General features: G+C 36.2%; 1 protein-coding gene across 15 annotated transcripts in view; it reads right to left on the bottom strand.

The window, feature by feature from the left end:
- The window catches only part of CADPS2 (calcium dependent secretion activator 2), a 333,791-nt gene that overhangs the window by 136,948 nt on the left and 173,355 nt on the right, over window positions 1–23,488 (bottom strand). For all 15 annotated transcript variants that reach the window (XR_011139141.1, XR_011139137.1, XM_068932158.1 and 12 more), the window contains one exon: window positions 18,273–18,412. Coding sequence is in view for 13 of the 15 variants with exons in the window: in XM_068932158.1 (XP_068788259.1) it covers window positions 18,273–18,412 (140 nt within the window). In the remaining 2 variants the exon portion in view is untranslated. The remainder of the gene's footprint in view (window positions 1–18,272; window positions 18,413–23,488) is intronic.

Here is a 23,488-nt window from a genome sequence, read left to right as displayed (position 1 = left end):
AGAATGTTTTATTATTTCACAAATCATGTATACATGGGAACACAGAGCCAAGCATACTAATTATACAGTTATTCTCAAATTTGGGGGAAAACATTTATTGCATAATGAAGATTTAGTTTATCATCTGTTGACATGCCAGCAAAGTTGAACTCATATATGATACAGATTATCCAGTAACTCCAAAAGCATGGAAATAATTTGAAAATGTATTAGTATTTGGTAAACTAGAAAAGGAAAAATTTGGTGAGAATTGTAATCTTTTTTCTGGTACACAGATACTAAATACATCTTGATGTATTATTGAGTCAAAGCTGTTTTACATTTTTAAAGAGAAAATTATTCAAAGAAATTTATAAAATTTGAGCTCATTTTTACTCTGCTAGAATTGTAAGTTTTGTTAAATCAGATTCAGAACAGATCAGTATGGAACAGATACTAAAGTCACAGAAGTGTAATAGCCTTAGTGACGCATCATTTGCTTTTCTTCTAGACTAAATTTATAACTGCTGACAAATTATGCATAAAGTCTTAATGATAAAATTGCTTACAAATATACTTCTCTTTCCAAATAAAGATTATAATTTCTAAGAGCTACAAAAGGTAGAGCGATATCTTTCAATTTTAAAACCAGAACTAAACATCCACATTCTTTAGAAGCTTTTTTGCCTTTAAATTAGAAATAAAACTGTGGAAAGTGAAATGATAAATTTTAAATCAAGTAATTCCCCTCTGAAATATTTTATATATTACTGAAAAGACTGTGAAATAAATAATTGTCTCAGGACAAGAAAAAAAAATATAAAATGATTTTGGACAAAACATTTAGTATAGTCACATGCTCTTCTATGCCAATTAGCAAAGTTGCTAACATGCCACATTAATAAGAAAAAAGCAATTGACCTAAGTAGTAAGGCTAACTAAATGAAATAAGATAATTAAATGCTTCTCAATATATAATAAAAAAATTATGGCTGAAAGTATTCCATAATGTTGTCTTTTTGTTTTCCTATTGTCTGTTCTTCTGTACAGTTCTAATCATTGTATCTATATGCATAACAGATAGAGTCCAGATGTTAATGTGTTAGAGGCAGGAATCAGGTGCTCAATTAAAATTTATTGAGTGTGCAAGGAAAAAAAAAACAAGCCCTCCGTTAAGTAGAATACATATAGCTCAATTAAAAATGAATGTAGCATTTGTGATGAAATTATACTCTCATATTCTATAATGGCAATAAAAATTTACATGATACACAACCACTTTATTAACTTAACTTTAATCACACATTACTAACTTGTATTAACTCTGATCTAAGGGTCTGGATACTTTCTGTTTTAAAGTGGATCTGTTGCTTCTCAACATAAAAAATTAAGGTAAAGATTCATTTACACAAACTGTTGGTTCCTCTCTTCTGATGCAATTTCTTCTTACATAAGTAGGGAACGAATGAAAAACAACCATAATGTATGCTGAGATCTTAGTCAAGCACATGCTCTCAGGTACTGGCAAGCCTTGTAATATTTAATATCAACCCTGGTAGTGTAGTTTGCATAACAATCGCAATTTTGTTTTGAATGCATTCTTTACTCAGAATTTGTTTCTAAATGGCTTGACTGAAGGATCCTTAAACTGCCATCTCCCAGTGGTGTAATGGTGTAGTGGCTACCAGCCCTCTCCCAGAGGGAATTATTTCATAGTCCAAGTACTCTGGTCCTTGCTTCAGAGTTAGCCTGCCCTTCAAAGCTAAGACTTTGGTGAAAAGGGTCAGAGGGCCACAAATATTCAATTTGAATGCAAAATGGCAGTCAGGAGTCCAGTGCAGCTGTGAGGAGAGTACATCCTAAGGTAATGAAGAGCTTCTCCATGACAGCACTAGTACAAACTCTTAAGTATTGTAGTTTCTTCTACTTGGTCAATGGCACTGAAAATGTTGACACTAAAATGATTTAAATTTAAACAAGTTTAAAATCTCAGAGCTCAAAATCGCAAATGGAGGAACTCCACTTGGCAACAGCTAAGCCATTGGTTTACTAAGTAAGGGTTACTACTTTTTTATCTGTGATCCTTACTCATTTCTTTCATCAGAACCATAAACCCTTGTCATCTCTGGAATAAAACTTGAAGAGAAGCAGATGGCAGTTTTGGGCTGACAGCCTTCCAATGGTTTATCAGAAGAGCTCTCCATCTGGTAAAGCAAGAGAAGAGGGTCTGACCCCGCTGGAGACTTAGCGGTGGAACTCAAACCTGCACCTACCATAACACTTTCCCTGCCAATTTGTCCCAAGTTTACGCCATAAAAGCAGCATGAAACGATAATCTAACAGGTCTTTTCTGTCTCCTGCTTCAAAGAAAAAAGACACACAGGATTTATCTGCTTCACAGGCATTTTTCACTTACCTGCTCTCTTTTATCATTTATTCATAAAGCAAAAAACAAAACAAAACAAAACAACCCCTCCCCCCCCTCCATGCACACATTATAGAAAGACAAAGCACTGATAGGACACTGAACAGATACAAAGTTAATTTGGAATGAGATTAAATTAAAACAGGTTCGTGACACTCTAAAAAGATTCTTTGCGGTGCAAGGGTGAACTCTTCGTTACAGTTTTATTATGTATTTATTTAAATTAAAAGGCATGGAGTGAGCTCATTGCACAGCCACACAGACAACATTGCACCCCTGTTGAAACCGCCAGCCTGCCACGACGGTGCCGCCGCGTGGCTCACTCAGGGATGCAGGATGTGCTCAAGGACCCTGGGCCCCGGTGCAGCGGGGAACTGCCCACACAGCCGTGCTGACGTTTAACAGGATGTGGACTGTTTAAAGGGAGCTGGCTGTGATGATATACCGTTCTGGCAAAACAACAGTCCAGGGCCACGTGGACTCTGTTCCTATGCCAAAATCAAATGAAATACTATAACCATTGAAATTATACTACTGTAGGGGGAAAAAATAACATTTATAGAAGATTATTTATAGAATTTATAGACAGGTACTTCTACCTTTAAGCCTAATATATCCTAATACAAAATCGTAAGTAAGGGAGTTATTAGCCACATCCAACATTGCATCATCTTTCTTTTTGCCCACAAAAAGTAGTGTATTATGAACTGAAATCCACCCTCAGACACTGTGTAACAAAACTGACCCTGTGGTTTCTCATTGAGCTGCTATTCTGGCACATTGAGAGGATTAGATTGATTACATACTATTAGCATTTAAAATTAATTTTTCTGTCCTGTGTGCCTTTGATTTTGTAAGGGTTTGTTTTCCATAAGACAAAAATTAGGTGAGTTTTATCTTCATGCAAGTAACAGATGGACAGTTCAAGCGACAGAAGGACACAACGCAGGCAGGTGGCATGCCCCCAATCCTTGCAGCTAATAGTACTGGCACTGTCTGTAGAGTGGGAATGCCAGGCCACGCCAGACCATATGTAATGTCAATGCATGTCAGGTGGAAATAACTCTTTCTTAAATTTTATGTCACAAATTAGTGTATGGTACTAACAAACAAGTCACAACACCTGATGAGAAAGGCTAATAAATAAATGCATCTCTCACCTAAATATTAGGGGTGTTATGCTTATTTACAGTAGAAGAAAGTAATATAAAAATGATCTAAAACAATTTCAGTGATGCTTAGCCCTGCACTCTGTGAAAATAAGCATATTGCTTAGGCAACTACGTGCAGTAATAATGTTACTAATATCATAGCCAGTTACATCTTCATTACTTCAGACTCATGCATGTAAGGGAAGTTTCCAGAAATTTCTCAAAAGGAATTTAGATAACAGAGAAGGTAAAATGTATAATATAAAATATATTCTGCTATATAAAAATATATTCTATTGTATATATTTCTGGAATAGGTCCTCCGGTATATTAGAAGGGATATTTAAGTGTGATTTCATTCTAAAAATATTGTCGGCAATATTTGTGGTATATTTACCGAGTAATAATTTTTTTCTTAAATTATAAGCAAATATAAGCAGAAATGTTAGAGTTTGTTCTGAACGATATTTTCCCAAAGTTAGGGGACAATGTAGCTAGAGCATAAAGACATTTCAGTCAAAGAATCCCATCTGAAAAATCCAGCTAGATCAGTCTCTTCAATTAGACTATAAAGTTACTAGAAAGTTGCCACTACTCTGAACTTATTATTACTGCAAATTTTAAACCACTTCTGGTGTGGCAAACTGATCATAATTTATGGGAACGCTAAACAAAAATAACTATCCTGCTTGATGCTTTCATTTTAGTGAAAGACAAATGACGCATATGGAAAAACTGACCTATATTTCCCTTCATGTGCATGTAGTGACTAAACCGCTCAGATCATAATCTTCCACATAAGGCCCTAATAAGACATGTATTTTGCTAAAGCATTACAACATCCTTCCATTTCTGAGCACACGCAGACTGCGAGGATGGGGCTCTGACAGGATCAGTATCTGTGCAGACACTTCACTGACTTGGGAATCAGTGGAAGTTTTTGCTCTGTTAAACCAACCTTCTTTTAGGCATTTCAGTGAAGTACCTGAACAGAAAGGCTGCGTCTACATGGGTAACCTAGTTTGAATAAGTGTGCTCTGAAACGAATCTCTCATCCTTCCACCTACGGCACTTGGCTCACATTACTGAGTGGATTCAAAGCGTGGGAACTGGATTCCTTCTCTCGGATGAAATAAAGCCAGCTGTGGCACTCCATGAGTGCATCTAACGTACTCCAGCCACTAACGGGCATTCTTTCTAGGACAGTACCATATACAGACTAAATTAAATCCCCAGAAATGCCTATAATGTGGATATCAGGTCCTCAGCAACAACTGAGTCACTCTACAGATCTGTTGGGGCACACTTGCAGTCGAGGAGGAAAGGCACGTGCCAAGCACAGCTCAGGTCTTAAGTGGTTCTAGAGACTTCCATCTATAATATAATTGCATTAAAGAAAGTTGAGGAGATAACATAGTACGCAGAAAAATAATCAGTGTCGATCTGATCAACACACTCCAACTGAGTAGGCTGTGAGGTTGAATAAGGATTTTAGCAGAGATGAATCTAAGGGGAGACTTGAAATACAGGCAGTACTGGATATACGAATTCTCCATGCATAATCGGTCATGCATATCCAATCCTAGTGAAAAGGCAAGGAGATTGAACAGGTAACGCTAAAGTTATGATCTAAAGACAACAGAAAGACAACTGAACTTGCATCATTTTGCTCATCACAGAGCTGAAGAAAAGTCATCCTAAGATTTTCAGAAGCATCCAGTTTTTCAGTGAATATAAGAAAGAGGAACACCTTATATTAGTGGTTTTAATGAACTTTGTATCTGACAGTAGAATTATGCTTTAAATATAAAATATATAAAGTTCTTAAATCTATCCTCAATTCTTCTACTTCATGTTTTTAAAAGTTATGAGGAAAATCAAAGTTAAAATTTCATTATTCTAAGAAAAAAAAGATATTTTGATTTTTCTGACCATTAACCTTGCTTAACCCATAGATCTTTTTCACATAAAGTGTGTTGTGGTTAAGCTAAGTGAGTTTGGATCTAAATTTATATCTCAGCTTTTACAAATATTTCAGATTAATTACTATGGAATGAATGAAGAATGACACCTTAATTAGTAATGCTTCTCTTGGCAATTAGGATTCTCTTGGCTTCTCTTAGCAATTAAAGTGGCAGTGGCATATCATTAAGGTCTTCAAGATACCCCATGCCTCCTCAGTAGCAATTACTGTGGGAAGCACTGAAAATCAGGCTCATAGCTATAATCTGTTCTCTAAGGATCTAGCAGCAGGATAAACACTTTTGCTTCTTCCTTCCATAGTAATTTCACATTAACCCATTACCATTATCCAATCAATCATTAATGCAATTTTAATGTGTCATTTTTCATGAAGTTCAATTTTCGTTTTTAAAAAGCAACTGATTACAGTCAATTGATTCTGCCGAAACGTATAATACTAAAACCATCTAAATGAAGACAGTTAACACATTAGCACTTTTCCCTATGACAAAATGCTAGCATTTAGCACAGTAAAAGACTAGCACTTAGCACAATTTAGTTTAACAGAGAATACTGCTATAAGACATATTGGAATAAGGGTAATGCATCCATACATTCCTAAAAGTGAATTAAAATAAAGCCATTCTAGCATGCTGCTTATAACATAAGCAGGAAATTGTTACCTCAGCGTATATGAGGGCATATTGATGAATGTAAAATTCAAAATGGTGTTGTCAAAATTTAGCAAGAAATATAAGATAATTATAGCTACGTGAATTACCTTTTTGACACTTCATCCAAACAAAAAATATACGTCATTTCTATTAGACTCCAAGTTAAAAATGCTTGTTAACTACACATGAAAATTTGAACCATATTCTGCTCAACTGTAGTATAAAGTCCTTGTTCTCGTTTTCAAATGTAGTGATAAGTTTCTTAGTTCCACAAAACCTCCCTAATTTTTTCTGAAAATGTTAGAATATTTTGGCTCTTCAAATCTCCTTCTCCTCCCTGTAGTTTCTTTTCTCACAAATTTTTTTAACAAATACAGTTTCCATATGTTTATCATCAGCTCAAATCTGCATCTTTCACTGATACAATTTTAGAGAAAAAAATTCACAGAGCTCTAGTTGTAACAATGTCTGAAAGAGAGAGAAGCAGGAACAGGTATGTTCTTAGGACTGCATTGCCTGTGGTCACTCCACAGTCGCAATAACTCAGATTCTGTTCTGAAAATAAAAATGTAATTCTAGCTTTCATGCTTGCACAATGACTTAATAATGTGATGATAATGTCACATAATGTCTCCGTGAGTGGCCCAAAATAAAAGCTCTGAAAGAATGAATTATGCCATTATTATTAACTGACTGCTAACTGGGATGTTAGCGCCTCCTTGGCAGAGGGCTACTTAACATTTTGCCATCACCACTCCAGGAGGATGGAGTTGGCGAGGATTTTGAAGAGACTTTTCTCAGGTGCTGACAGAACAGTCCACTTTTATGTCCTGTGCTGGATCTTGTCCAGCAGAAGACAACGAATTCTGGCCACAGAAGCATAAGCTGGTGCATGATAAGGTGCCGGCCAGTCTGTCACGGTCAACCTAGAAGGCCGTTCACAGGGGCAGTTCTTGTAGTGAGCATTGCAAGTAAGAAACATGGTCATAGGCAGACCCACAAATATCTCATATCTGGGCATATCTAAATCACCACTATGGGCCTGTTTTCTTGTTTAGGGACTGTCAGACCAGCAGCATGTATCCAGAATTTTCAAGTGAGCTACTTTCTCTTACGGTGAAATGATAACACGGAAACAAGTAGCAAAGACAAAAAATAATAATAAATGAAAGATAACAGTGGTCTGAAACAAAACATTTTGTCTTTTAAAATACACTCAAGAACTATCAGATTGCGTAACATCTCAGAACTCCAAGTTTACTCCATTCTCTTCGCTCCCAAATACTGCTGGGTTTTTTTTTTGCGCTTGTTTGGGTAGATAGAATTTAATGTGAAATCCTATTAGTCTAGTGCCATCCGCCTATGATTTGTGGAAAACAGAAGAGCATTCTGTTTTCTAAAATCAATTAGCTTACAAATCTGTAATAACTTCAAAAAACTACTTCTAGCTATTTTTAAGCCCCTTTAAGGATTATCTTAAATGTGTACATATATTCAACGTTCGCTTATACTGTTTTCTTCAGTAATTCTTTTTTTCCTCCCCCCGGAGATGCGTTAAGCCTGACCTGAATGTTGTGGTTAAAAAGGACATCAAAGGTTTTTATAGTCTGTACTACCTTTTCTACCCATTTTTTATCCTTCTCACAGTACAAGTCCCAGGTACTCTTTTCTGCATCTCCTGTTCAACAAAACCTTCTTGCTCAGAAGGGACTGTGGCTAACTCACATGTTAACTTGAGACTGGCACCGTTCAAATCTACCTATTGTCATCAGTAAATTACACTGTCATTTTGCAACTTTGCATTTAAAATGACATAAATAATTTTCTACACAAAGATTTGTTTTTACTGTCTATGACAAAAGATAGCATTTAGATCACATCCTCATTTTTGTCAGCTTGCATTAATCCTTTTAGTTTCTTTTAGAAACCTAAAAATTGTGCTGTAGGCCAGTGACCGTTATGCTCACAAAAAAAGTATATCCAGTAGTAAAAAAAAGCACTCTCAGAGGCTACCCACAGATTTCATTAACTAGTTTCATTCCTTCAAGTGGATTTTCCATGTACTAGGAGTTCTTGAAACACTTGGATTTACTTTGTGCTGGGATTTGTAAGAGAATCTTAGCAGCAAATAAGTAGAAAAGGGATGCTCATATCTTTGTGCTTCAGGGTCTTGGGTCTTTGCAGTCAGCAACTGTCTCGGAGTTACTGTTGAAAAGAAGGACTGTATCCTCTTCCTGAGTATTAGTAAACCATGGTGGTGACCCCAAACAATTGTGCAGTACAGATGCTCGCACCACAATGTCAGACAGTTTCTCGTCAGAGTTGAGAGCTGGCCAAGTAATTTTGCACACATCAGCCCTCTAACACACACACACACTCACATACTTGTCTCCTTAAAGGTATGTGCCATGCCATGCAGCGTTGATGGCCTTGGTGATCTCAGTGTAGAAGATAATACTGATGAGTCCCCTGCTGACCTCAAATGGCCATACCTTAAGTTCTTTGTTAGATTAAAAAACAAACAAACAAACAAACAAAAAAGCTAACTTATTTTTTTCTCGAAGAAGAAAGTATCTTACTAAATAAATCCCTTTAGGTATGCATATTTATGTTTATCTTCCATATTGCTGACATCCCCATTACCTGTAAGAAACTCTTTGGAATCACAGGTAAATGAGAAAGATGTTCTTAGAGAAACTTGGAGACTAATTCTGAGGCCTACTGTAGTCAGGAAACATTATCCCAAATTCCAGTAACAGGGGAGACAAGAAAAAGTAGGATGGAAGTGCACACTATAAACTTATAGCTAGAAGGAGAGACCCAGCCAGCTTGAATAAACACCTGATTCCTGTGACAGGATTTTCTTGCAACAGACTGCTAGCACTACAGCACATCCTGCTGTGTTTCAACATGATATAACAAGGTGCCACAAGCAAACAACTGAGATAAGCTCAGAAACGTGAGCTTTTCAGGTTATATGGCTGGGTATCAAAACTCTGATGAAGACTGAGGCTCTCCATCCTTAACCCCACATATGAAGAACGAGGGGCAGAGGAATCATCTTTCTGGCACAAAGGTAGTTTCATAACCTCCCCTTTGTTGAATACAGGTCATGTCACAGTACTGGAAGGCCTGACACTGCAAACTGCAGTAGGCAATCCCTGTCAGATATTTGTAGTCAGACTTAGCTCCAGTATGTACTTAAGATTAATTAAGGAGTAAGTGTAATATAAATGGTAAATAGCACTGATTACTGAACAGGATTGCAAAAAACATATGCTTTAACCACATAGTGTCCACATTGTTTTCATTTTTTGTTCATGTCCATGGTAGGTCAAGACCTCTAGCTCTTTTCATCGCAGACAAAGGTGGATAAATATTATATGTCCACATCCCAGAAAAACAGAGGTCCAGCAGTATGTCAGATATCACAGAATGAGCCAAGTGCCAGAATCCAGACTAGAACTCTGGCCTTCTGGAAGATATTGAAAATTTTGTATGAGTAATAACTGCAAAGAATAATTTACATAATATTAATCTTAACATTTATCTTTTATGATGAATTGAGTTTATTTTTGTATTAACAACCCCCTCCCCCCCATGAATCCACTGTTCCTATGACAGGATAAGAAAATACTTTGAAAAAAAATCGGAAATGCTAAAAAAAACCCCTCACAAATCAAGTGTGACTGCTATTAAATGGAGCATGTTATACCTGTTAGAGGACATCAGAAATCATAAATGATATTTACATGTAACTACCGTCAGCACAGATAAAAAGTTCTCATCGGAATTAACTGAAATTCTTGCATATAATTCACATAAAAATATTGATTCCTTTTTTATTTTATCATTCTTCATCAGAGTAGTAAGATGAAGAGTAATAGAGTAGCTAGTAAGAAAAACAAAACTGTAGAAATAAAGAAGATATTTCCCTAAACGTCATGGTTATATTTGGTAAAATTTTCTTACTATCTGTTCAACTGACCTACAAATTTAGGACTGAGTTTCATTCAAAATAAAGTAAATAGCTTTTAAAAATCACGTAGGTAGCCATGCAGTTTATCTCTGATCGGAATTTGTATTTGAAAAACTGTGAATCAGGCAGAAGAAAAAAGGATAACCGAAGCCCACCTTTTCGTCTTTCCTAAGCTTTGTTATCTAAAAAGTAGACATTTAGTTTAAACTAGTAGCCCATCTATACTTTTTCTGAACAAAATATATATAGAGAAAACCCCAGTCTACAATTCATTCTTTCTACAGCCAATCAATGACTTTGAACTGGATAAACCACCACTGGCTCTCAAGAGAACTCAGACTGCTCTGACATAGCCTAAATGCTTACATTTTGGGCTGCTAAGGTGAGGCCATATGACTGAGCGATTAAAAAGGATTCCAAACTATCTAATTTCTCACGTAAAGATTTGTAAAATTCAAATAATCTCATAAATTCCTTCCATTTGACTTTGCTTATATTTCCCAGTCATTACATCCATAAATTGTGGAAAATAAGCGTTTTATCAAACGACAGTGAGAACCTTGCTCTTTGAAGCAACAACTGAAGTCAGTGCTGCACTACCCTTTTTAAAGCTGTAACAAGAGGTGTAATAGCAACAAACAGAAAGCTAGATGGTGCTAATATACTGACTTCATGGTTTCAACTAAACGTACTGTGCACAAACCTGGCAAGACAAATCAAGCCTTAGAAGCAGATAAGAAGAGGTTAAATACATAGATGCAGACATGCTACAGTTTGATAAATATCTACTTATCTTAAAATTTGTTTCATGCAATTACGCTGCTCATAACAAATGAAAAAGGTCAACTGGTATCTCTTAGACAGTTTCGTCTCTTCCTTTCTCAAGGAAAAAATGTTATAGTCTTTACTAATGAGAAAGATATATTTAGGAACAGCTGAAAAGTAATGTAAAAAGTTATTGTTTGTGTCTAACGGAAGGTATAATAATCAAACATGTCTATGGTACATAAAAAGTATTAGGAAGGATTTTCAAAGATGCTGGATACATAAAACTTTCTTAATTTGAAAGTAAATATATACCTACTGGTTCCAAGAAAATCTTAACCTGACATTTTAGCTTAGCTGAAAGTTGTTTTCTATTTGATCATTTTAGTGTGGGTGAGACACTAGGTATAATAAATTATGCAGAATTGCTCTGAAATACCTTTTTCAGCTCAGCGAAAGGTCTGAAGCTGGTTCCAAATACACTATATTCAACACAAAGGCCTATGTATGAAAGAGCCCATATGGTGCTTGCTATGAGAAGGTTGCATTCTTGACATCTTACTTTTTCTCTAAAAGTAACCCAGACCTGAAAGAGATTCATATCTCTAGTCACCTTGCACACTTCTCTGAAAATAATGACACTGGAAACAGGCCTTATCTTCAGATCAGCCTTCAGATTACATGACTTCAAATTACAAAGCTAATTCTATTCCTCCTGCCCTCCTTTGCTGGGAGGCCTTGGATAAGCAGCACCAAAGAGCTAGAAACATCATTGTTCTGCCTAACTTCCATGTCCATGTGGCTATTAGTTGACTTATAAGCTTACTAGTAGCTATGACAACCATTCACCGAGGTGACAGTCGTACACTACAATCACATCCATGGAGAATCTAGCGGATCCCAGTTCTGTTCTCAGCTCTGTCACTGACCTGTGTGTGACCATGGGTGATCTCTATTCGTTTCTGTGCTCCATTTTACTCATCTGTAAAATAGGGACAATTATGCTTGCCTTCCTCCTCTGATGAACTCTTATCAGTGGGTGAAAAGTGTCACAGAAGGGAAAGGGGAAAATCACTTATCCTCTAATTCTGCATCTTGGAAGACTTATCCAGGGCATTAGTCTAACATCTTCTCTAGCTCTAAAACTGCAGCAGCAGGAGGAGAAATGTGTGATTTCAGTTATATACATATATAGGAACGAGGGGCTATATTTAGCTATATTATAAATGCTTTCCTAAGAACATTTCAGACACTTCCAATTGTGCAAGACAGAAAACTTTAGAAGTCTAGTAAATTCATGGTGATCTTTATATTCTGAAAATGCACGCATAAAATATTAATAAAAAAAGGGTGTGAGGGAAAATTTATTTCACATAGATCCAATACATGCCTTAATTTAGAGAGCATAAGTGTGAAAAAGTTTTCACCAGAATTAAAAAGATAATTGCTGTACAAATGAGACAAGGGGAGGGAATCTGGGCATGTACATACTCAAGTGCTTGTAGAATGTGCATTCCAAATACATACGTTTAAGAAATATTCTGGGAGTTCAAAAGCACAATAATTGTATATACAAGGAGATAAGATCTAGAAGGTAAACTCTAACTACCGAAAGTCAACTATTAACCCACATATGTCACAGCAGAAAGCAGAGCAGAGCTTACAAGGATGAATTTTGCTTTTGAAATCTTACAAAAAGTTCTGGACAAGACCTATGCTGCAATGTTTTACTTTGGAAGTCAAAACTAAATAATAATATTTTGTAATACTGTCCTGTTTGGGCTGTTTAAATTTGAAGAACTTCGTTTTACTTTGCTATTTATTTATTTGAGATATGACTACTGGAGATTACTAATCCTTTAAAAGCAAGTCATTTGAAAAGAAAAAATCTCAATATTCCTGCTTTATTTCTAAATCGAAAGCAATAGAACGACAACCTCTAGTAACCACTAGGCTATGCTAACAGACAACTCAACCGATACAATCTATACTTTTAAAAATAATTGATGCTTTAAATGCATGTAGTTATGTAAAGCTAAGTGAAAAGAAATCGTATTAGAAAAGGTATTTACAGACACCCACATAACTTGAACGGATTAACTTGTCCTCCTTGGGTTTTCAACCCTGATTTCATTACGAGTTAAGGAAAATCAAGTGAGCCTTCCTGAAGTAAGCGATCCCTTTCTCACCTATTCTAACTTCAGAGAAATAAACAGCATTTTATATAGAAATTTTTTAGGCCAAATTTAGCTTCTTTCCTCTGATGATTTGTTTTAGATTCAAGATCATAACAAATGAAATGACTAGAAATGTCATAAAACCTTCCTCTGTAAGGGATGTTGACTTTACTATCGTAATATAGATGACAAAAAACTCTTGAATGTGCTCTGCAGTTTTGGCCAGAGAAAGGTTACCACGTTCTGTGAAAAGACAACAAATACATCATGAATGATGAGAAAGGAATGTGAAATATCATGAATTGGCAATGCTCAGAATTGTTCTACCAATTTGTATTAACACCATTTACCTTGTCATTAATCAGAATATTCTAGCAGTGCAGGCTTCCCTTTGTAATCTATTGACAGGGTTTAAATAGAAAAGGATGTTTATAAATGCTTCAGGTTGTTTCATACTTTGAGAGCCTTTCAATCAAGAGTTAAAGAAAAAATCCTAAAATAAATAAGATTATGCTTATCGTAAGAAGTATACAAATGCCTTCTATTTGTTAAGTATACCACAGAATGCATAGAAAGATCACTGCATGTTTTCTTGAACAAGTGTTTTCTTTTTTTAAATGAAATTTCTTTAGTGGAGTAACACTAGAATAGCTCTGTGAAGGTGTCAACATAAACAGTAATGTAAAGGAAATAGTTCTCAACAGCTACCTGTTTTTTTTTCCAGAGGTACAATAAACCTCTGTTGATATTCATTGTCGTGTTGAGTCATAATGATTTTTATTTTTTGTTCTTAAAAAGATTTCAGTTTGTACTGGAAAAAATTCCAAGTTTATAATGTTATTAGAAATATCATTATTTACGATGACCTTGGAAACCCAAAGAAGGAACACAATTTGAAGGTGCTGCAGTCCAGCGTAATATGTATGAATTTTAAATCATAATTTAAGTACAAAATAATTTAATCCGTGGAACTGAATGTTCTTGAAGCATAAATGCAAGATAGATTTTGAAGTCTTTCAGCATATATACCCTGTATTGATTAAAAAAAAAGTCAGTCTTAAATAGGAAAAACTTTTCCAAAGGAATAAAACTGTAAACCCACAATCAGCTTAGGTCTGTGAGTTCTGCTGACCCTGAAGAATATGAAATATTTAACAGCATAACATCTGTATCTGACCAAAAAAGTCTACTATTATCTTTTATTTTAATCATGATAGACAATAATCAGTTTATAAAAAAGTCTTTCTCTGCAATTGGCTGTATGGTAAAATTTTAATTCAGCTTTGAATAAGTTTTCAGATTGTCAGCTGAAAGTCGTTACTTAAATCCAACAACAGATTGCTTTCTCCTATGGACTGGATATGAATCTTACATGATTGCTCGTTAACTCAGTACTATATAGAAAACAAGTTGGGTAGTTCAAAGACTGGACAGAGATAAGAAGAAGATGTTTTTGAAAAATAAACTGAAGAATTATAACTTTACTGGGATACTCTTATTGAAGTGTGTTATTAAGGTAGTAAAATACAACTCTCCAACATGACAAACATCACTTTATTTTGCCGTCCTTTTTGTTCACATTATGACACTGTGCTTAAATATGTGACTACATGCTAAAAATAAAATAAAATAAAATAAAAATAAAAACCTCCCAAGACTTTTCAGTATTCAGGATTGTAGCACAAAGTTTGTTTCTAGCTCTTCATCAATTTATTTTCTTCAATGGCCTGTTTCACTCCATGCTACGCAAAATTTGCCTTATAGACAGAATCAGGCTATTTGCTTTTCTACCTCATTTGGCTTTACCGGAGGGCTGCAGAGCCTAGCATCTCAGTAACACTGATGGGCAGAGCATAAACCATTGGTCATGTGTTACAGCAGCAGCTGCTCCCCCTTTTCCTAGTGCACACGTGCTGGTCACTTCTACTGGTGATTTCCCAAGATTCACCTTCGCATGTCTGTGAGCCTGGCAGCTAATATTATTCTCACTTCATAAAGGGAGAACTAAAATACTGAAAATTTAAGGTTTAAGATACTAAGATAAAAGATCTAATTTTTAGGGTATCTGGACTCTAATAACACAACTTATATTTATAGCCCACTTTCCACTGCTTTTAGCTGTAGTTGTGACTGTGGGGCACCTCTGAAATCACATTCCAGTGTATCAAGGTGGGCACAAGAAATGAATTAACATACTATCAGTTACTACAGGTGGGAAAGCTTGTTTTAAGTCTCTTAAACCACTTTAAACAAGAATCATATGTTTTCCTCTGTGTAGTACAAATGGGGATAAAAGCAGCTCTTCCAGGCATCTCTCAACTACCTCAACCAAAAAATGTATTTTTGTCTTCCCATAAAGCTAGCCTTCATTCACTGCATGTTTTCCAGCTTATTCATGAATGAGGTAATTTCTCTGATAACCCAGTATCAGTTCAGCCCCAGAACAGCTTTAACCTATGTGATGAATCAGGCAGGAATGCCTCTTGGAAAAAATGGCAAAAGATGACTTAACAGAAGGCTTATACTTGCACAGGAAGTTAAGAGAAGGTTACAAAGAGAGGACAGAGAGAGGCTGAATGATGGAGCTTCCCAACATTAAGATTACTAACTTTACACAGTAAGAATTCTTCTAATAGGTTTCCATTTGTTTCTCATGTTTTCATTTCCTTTCATTTTCTTTCCTTTCTTTTTCTTTTTTCTCTCCGGACAAACACCCTCTTCCATCCTCTCCACCACAACACCAGTTCCATCATACAGCATCAACCTTTTCAATGGTTATTGAAGGAATTGTTAGCCTTCTACTGCACTTCACACATATTTTCAGTGGATGAGTCCAATACAGCTCTCCCCCGGTGCCCTGACCTTGCTGGAGAACAATGCATAGGTAATAATCTTTATAGGTGTTGGCTGCAAGAAAGGGAAACTATAACGGAGCTTGAGCATTTTTGATGGGACGAAGAAAATATTTGCCTGCAGAATAGTGACAGCAGTGACATTAAGGTAACACAAAGAAGTAAACAACTGGAGATTAGCATCCAAACACAATGTGAGGACACAATCTAACCAGCAGTTAGATGAAAGAAATAACGATTGAGTTAAATCATCAGAAGTAATATTTTATTGGACAATCCATATAATGCTCAGACAAAGTGACTAGGGACATCAAGTGTCACGGAAAACTAAACTTGTAGGTGAGGAAGTTCATCTGAAGATCCCAGAGGAACAGCCCCCAGCAGGGCCAAACACTGTGCCTAGGAAAACTGGGAGCATTGAGAGGAAGCATTGGAGACTTGTCCTTCTTGCTGGACCCAGGACATAACAAGCTGTGTTATACCCTGGTTTGGGCTCTGGACAGCACAACCCTAGCATTATCAGTTACCTGATCCAACACAGGTGCTTTTCCCAAACACCTACAGGGATAAGTGTGCAGGGCTCAACTTCCCTGATGCAGCCATGGAGGATGTAACTGTAATAGGTCATATGCAAGTCAGATGCGTCTGTTGTGCTATTATTTGTCATTGCTGTTGTTTAATTAGTGTTTTGTTTAACGTAACTAAAGTAGTAATTCAAGTAGTAATTACCATCTTATTAATTTCAATTACTAACTATGTGAAATAAGCAAGGGTTCATCTATTTCCCTGGTAGAACCACACCTACATTATTTGGTCACCTGTCACGATACACCGTGATAAAATCTGATGCATGGTGCATTGGCAGAAGTCATCAAAGGTACTGAGAGCCATGCATTTCAGCGCCATGCAATCCCTGCATTTCAGCACCATGGCTGCCCTTGGAGACACCAGTAAAATGGAGGCACCACAAAGCCTTCCCTGCAACTTTTACTTCCTGAACTAGCTGAACGACTTACAGCGATAGGAGACCAAAATCAGGCAAGCGGACCAGAGCTAGACAAGGATGTGCCGCAACTACCAGTCTATTTCAGAGCTGATTGGCAACTGCAAATCAATGCCAGGGAGATTGGACCTGGAGAGTATTACGCTGTACTACAGATAGACATTTTCCCCTCCTTTCTATGTCCTCTCCATCCCTCCCGACTTGTGCCCACCTTGTCTTCCTGCACATTTCTGCCACATTATCCCGTTTTGCCTACTCAGATATTTGTAGTCCTACTTCTATGTCTTCTCATTGCAGTCCCAATCTCCTAGTAAAACAGTTTCAATTCCCTCTTTGGCTCCACATCTGATCTCCCTCTCCTTCCTCCCAGCTCCCGGCCAACACGTCTCACTGTTAAAATCTTGATCAGTTGTGTCTAAGTTTTCTAGAAGAAAATGAGGGCTGAGATAGGTAGCTCAGAAATTTCAGCCCAACTTATTATACTTTGTCAAATATTAAATATATATTTTTAAGTTTTTAATATAGGAAATGCTGGCAATAATTTTTGGTTCATAATATGCAGATTATGAAAAGGAGGAGATCAAAAAAAAATCTAAATATTATGGCCAATGCTAATTATATAATAATATCTAGAACAGTGCTCTTTTTTTAAAGTGCACTTCTACTTAATTTAGAAGAAGTTGGAAGGATGAAAAACAGCCTGGCTGATTGCTTTGCAACAACAATAAATACTATTTTGCTTATTGTAGGCAATATTATGTATTTTTGTAACTGGGACGAGGCAGTTGGCTAGGAATTCTGTTTTTATGAATAATCTATTTTATATAGTTCTAATGCTGGATGGAAAAAAACATTTCTGATACTCTTACATAAATTAATTTCAAGAGATATACCAGACTTTTTACAGAGAAGAAGGAGGTCAGACTGTTGCAAACACCATCACATCCAGGTATATAATTAATGTTACTGTAATGGAAATATTTGCACTTCCTAAATAGCACTTTTTTTCTCAAAAGTGCTATAAATTCTAGCATTCAAAACCAGTTCTCTAAATGACACTGTACTTCTACTTCTGCATCTCAGGTTAGCTCATCATCTGTCTTTGCACATCACCGAATATCTGAATTGAATGTTATTCCTGACTACTGCAAACTTCATATAAAACAAAGATATAATACAATGACCTATTACTGCTGTACACTTTTATATTGTTTTACAAACGTTGGGTTTTAGCTACATATGGTTAAAGATAGGCACAGCTAGACAAAATAATAAAACATAGACATTTAGAAAACGGATACTTACCCACAATGCTTCATGTGTGGTGGCTTATCCATTCTCACTGCCAGTTTAATTTTCAAGTCACTGTCCTGGCTGTTTTTGGGGACTATCATTTTATGCAGATCAGGAGACTTTGAGCTATTGGATGTTGGATATAACACTACCTGAAAGTTGCAAAATAAAAACTTTACTGACCTGATACAGATAAATATTCTAGTCTTTACTGGCACAATCTAACCAGCTGAGATTTTTGTTGCCTCTCCTCCAATCTGAGAGAAGGCTGAAAAAAGACTTCCGCAGTCTAAAAAACTAGTTGACTTAATCTTATCGTAATACCGGAGTTTTCAAAATCAACTTTTACAAATAAGTATTTTCATATTATGACTTAATAAAATTTGCCCTCTACTAGCTTGTTCTGAATTAACAGCTTTAAACTCAGAGGAACACTTGACACCTGAAAATGGTCATGTAGAATTAAACAAGAACCTAAATTTTTACATTACTCCATACTCTGCCGGAAACTCACCTATTGAAACAACGTGCCATAGTACTATGCAACAGACAGCCTCTCCAGCACTGATGTTATTTGAGTGAATAAAATCAAAATATGCTTTTTTTTCTAAATAACTCCATTATTCAATCTATAGTACTGATAAAAGTTAATTATAGTGAAAGTCATAGAAATCAATGATTAATTCCAAAATATCTTTGCTGCAAATGGAGTATAATAAACGTAAGATACTATGTCCAGTTCACATGCTATATGTAAAACAATCACGTTGTTACATCTACAGTGACAGACATAAAAACAAGAAAAAAGTATTGAATTCAAAGTATTTAGTTTTTAAAACATTTCAATAAATTAGTTTAGATAGGTATTAGTCAAATCACTTAAGTCATTTTGGAATTATTAGTAACAGTATTAATTAAAATAGTATAAATATTACTTTTTATATTACTTTTAAACATAAATCGTTAAATATTTACTTATTTATTTACCACCCAAAAAGCCTTTTCATTTGTAGCTAGTACAATTAAACATGACTACTTAAACATGACTCCTTCTCGCAGTCACAAGTTCAGCAGTTAAATGCTGCTGAAATGTAATTTCCATTCATTCTTTTTACGGACAGTATTCTTGCATCAATTTAGATTCTAAACATGCTATTTGGGAAATTTGATTACATTCAGTGAGTTCTGGATTACCATTATCACAAAGCACTATTGCAAAAATAACAAGACACAAAAAAAGCAATATTTTCCACATCTCTTATTTCTTATAACCTAAAATTAATCATGAAGTTAGCCATCAAATTAATTTCATATATGTAATACTTCTGTCCCATATATGATACGTAATATATTCTCCTCTGTGTTATTGGAAAAGCTAAATCAAGGACTTGAGTATGAATCTCTAAATAAATACAAGCTTAAAATATTACAATAGTGTCATTCAGATCTAATCATGTGAAAGATGACATAAGCTGAACATCTTCAGCTTCTTATCTCAGTGTTTGGCAGACAAAAAACACGTGTTAATATCAGGAGCTCTTGTGAAGTAAAGAAATATGATGCATCGCCCTTAATCAAGTGTGCAAGTTTATTTACTCCAGTGGGAGAAATAACCTCTCAGAACTACTGAGTAGATTAAGTTCCTTTTAAAGAGATAGAAGAACGCACAGTACAGTCCAGTTTTCATAAATCAGATGGTTACTTTTTTTTTTTTAAATAAATGCATAGCAAATTTATTCATAACCAAGCTTACTCTTCTTTCCTTCCCAAAAAGCAAGCTCCTTTTCATTTTGTGGAAAAGCCATCACTTAGAAAACTTCAAAACCACAACGAATATAGTAATCTTTGAGTTCTGAAGCATCAAACAGAAAATAACTTTTAGTTTGTTTCTTTTTGAATGCAAGATTATATAAACAGAATTATTAGTCATTCCTTCATTTAATCACTTGGCATTCACATAAGACTATAGGTGATGTTACAAATGTTTCCTTTTATACAAGCTGCAATTGCTGTTGTTCTGAAACAGCTTATTATTTCTCATGAATCTCAAATGACATCTTTCTCCTGTCAACTTTTTGAATTTTTAGAATGCTGATGAAAATATAAACAGACAAGGGTATAATTAATTCATAACTTCATGACAATTCCTTTTCTGAATTTTTAAAGAAGTATTTTAGAGCTTTGTTTTCAAAACTGTTAGAATGAATAAGTATCTGGCAGAGGCGCTTATTAAATATGCGCTTATATTTTGTCATTCCTTCCAAATATGAGCAATGTTAACTAAAAAAGCTAGATTACACAAACCGGATTTACAAGAACCTTATCGGCAAGCATTTTTATCAATATACACACACTCACACATGGCATTCTACAGGCATTAATTGTCCTTACAATATCCTTAACTCTAAGATTGGTGGGCAATAGGAACCATAATGAATCATTATCATCAGTTGGAACAAACCATAAGATCCACTGAAATCAACAAAGCCAAAACATCGTGCAAACTTGTTTGGAAAAGGAAAAGCTGTTGAAATGTGCATTGAAAGTATTTTTCCCCATTTTGATACACTGTAAGGTACTTTAGCTCCACTGTTCATGGAGAAACTGCCTGCCTAGGCTGTTCTGTCTCATATTTCAACACTGTTTAATGAGTTTTAATCTTCTAGGTGTAGTTCTATAATCTACTTTATAAAATAAAATAGTATCAACTCATATGTCCTCTCCGGTGGATATAAAACTCACTTACAGGATACTCTTTTACTATACTTAATACTTCTAAAAGTTTCATAAAATTTCTGTTACACCATGCAGTTCTGAATTAAATTGTTTTTCTTTTATTATTTACTGTTTATACTTGTGAGTACCATCACAGCAGATTATTCAGCAGCAACATGGTAAATTATGAGCTGTTAGTCTAGGATAATAGAAAGGTTAATAAGCAACCTTACAGAAAAACTTCATTAAGTTATAATATATTATTCATGAGCAGAACAGTACATGACAAACATAGCTGCTGTGCATCGTATTGCTTCAGTTGATTTAAAGTAAATGAGCAGTATCGGTATACTGTGATTTGATACAAATCAGTAAATTCAAACATCTCATGATTAATAAAAATTCTTAACTCTGTGGTCCAGTTGTATCTAGTATCACATTTCCTCAGATCACATTGTAATTGAAAAAGTGGCAAGTTCACTTCTTTATGCCTCTCCTCAAATAGATGTAAAATAAAGAAAAAAACTTAAATATTATAGAGCAGCATGTTTTATGCATTTGTGTCAAGTTCTCAAAACACTCTTTCCTTATTATGAATGACCAATAAAATATTTCTCTCCTGGACTCAAAGTATGGCAGGCTGAAATATATGGAGTTAATATCACTAGCAATGTTGGCAATGATTGCCAACAATCATTTATCATTCAGCTGTGTATTTAAGTCTCCAGCTGGATCACAATTCAAAAAGTTATTTGAAGTACACCTGAGCCTAGGAGTCAATCAGTTGAGCAAATTTTAACTATCTTTGACACATCAATCAACCACATCTTTTTCAGAAAGTCTGGAAGAATAGTTGAGCCTTGCAAAATACCTTGAAAGCTAAAACAAAACAAAACCAAACAAAACAAAAAAATGAATCTCTGACAATCTTTTCCTTTCTCAGAACAGGTAAACAAGCATAAGGTTCAGAGTACCATCCGGAAATACCTCCTATCAGTGTTTTTATGCCTACATAACGCTCTTAAGCTCACCCTTCCCAGCCTCAGTTGTCATGCTGTCAGAAGGAGATGAAGCCTTACAAAGGGACCAATTGAGCTAACAGGAAAGGTGGGAGGCAAATAGTAAGCATGCTTGAGAAAAATCAAGAATAAAGAAAATCCCTACTTTTTCTCCCAGCATGCACTCACAGCTGAGCTCAGTTTCAGCCAACTAGTGTCTTCGAATCCTGGCTGCTTCCTGTCACCATCCCACCCTTCCCCCAGAAACCTGATAATCGAAAGCTAAACCAAAGTGCTAGAGTTCATCTGCCCTTTCAGCCAAAGTATCCAAAGAGAGAAAGATCTTACAAGTCTGGGTGGTATGGGACACATTTTGAAAGCTGAGATCTTGGGCACTAGGTTTTGGTGAACTTAGTAATTCTAAGCAGAATATGCTGAGTTTTGGCTCACTATCATAAGCAATAAGAAGGAAGTGAGGAAGATTTTTCAGTTGCTCCTTAATGCCATGCATTAGAGATAGATAATATTTAACATACTATTACAAAAATAAAATTCTTATCTCACCTACAGTACAGTCCAAACTGACATGCTTCTGGAGATTCACTGCCTTCTTCACTGGGTTTTCTTATGGCACTCAATTTCTATAGTCCTCTAGAGATCATCTCAAGCATTATTTATCTTCACAAAAGCTGTTATGCATAAAGCAGCTGTACTACTATCTAAAATCCATGAATAGGAAAGCAAGGAGCAAAGATTAAGAATAAAGACATTTGATAATTTCCCATCTCAAGTTTTAGATCTCTGATTCCTAGTTTTTCCCAAGCACCTGTAACCTGTTTTAATTTCCAAGTATAGGGTGTAGCTCCTAATGAAGTAGTGAGCTAGAAGGTCACCCATAAGCTAAGAAACACACAATGGCCCTTTCCAAGAGCTTGACTGAAATGACTTCTCAGGCTTTTTGAAAAAAATCTCTAAAGAAGATTCAGAGCTGGAATCTCACTGCTTCACTGCAACAGTCAATTACCTTAATATTGAGCTCACTTGTAGACTTAGGGAAAATAAATTGGAGCCTATTTATTAATAGTCTCTTCCTCATAACAATCCTGGGCCATCCTCAAGAAGTAGACCAAACCCTGACAGAGATGGGTGCAAATAGGGCATGACCATAGTGTCCAGGCCCTGCAGGACCCCCCATCCCTGCCTGTCCCTAACTGCCCCGGCCGCTGCCTGCCCAGCCCCAGCCCCAGCCCAATCTCAGCCCCACCGGGGTCATCAGTTGCTCGCTGCTCCACAACGCTGCAGTGGTGCCGGCTCCAGCCCCGCCGAGGCCCTGCCCCTTCCCCAGCCACGGGAACCCCTGGCCCGGCCCCAGTCCCATGGCGGTGCCCAACGCCCCCCACCTAGGGCTAGGGCTGCCCCAGGGCCCTGCTCCCTCAGGGCGGGGGGACGGGCCCAGCCCGGCCTCGCCACTGGCAGCCCCCTCACTGCCATGCCCTGATGCATATCCTTAGATAA

This window comes from Struthio camelus, chromosome 1 (assembly GCF_040807025.1).
Source record: "Struthio camelus isolate bStrCam1 chromosome 1, bStrCam1.hap1, whole genome shotgun sequence".
NCBI lineage: Eukaryota > Metazoa > Chordata > Aves > Struthioniformes > Struthionidae > Struthio > Struthio camelus.
This window is presented reverse-complemented; position numbering and strand designations above follow the sequence as displayed.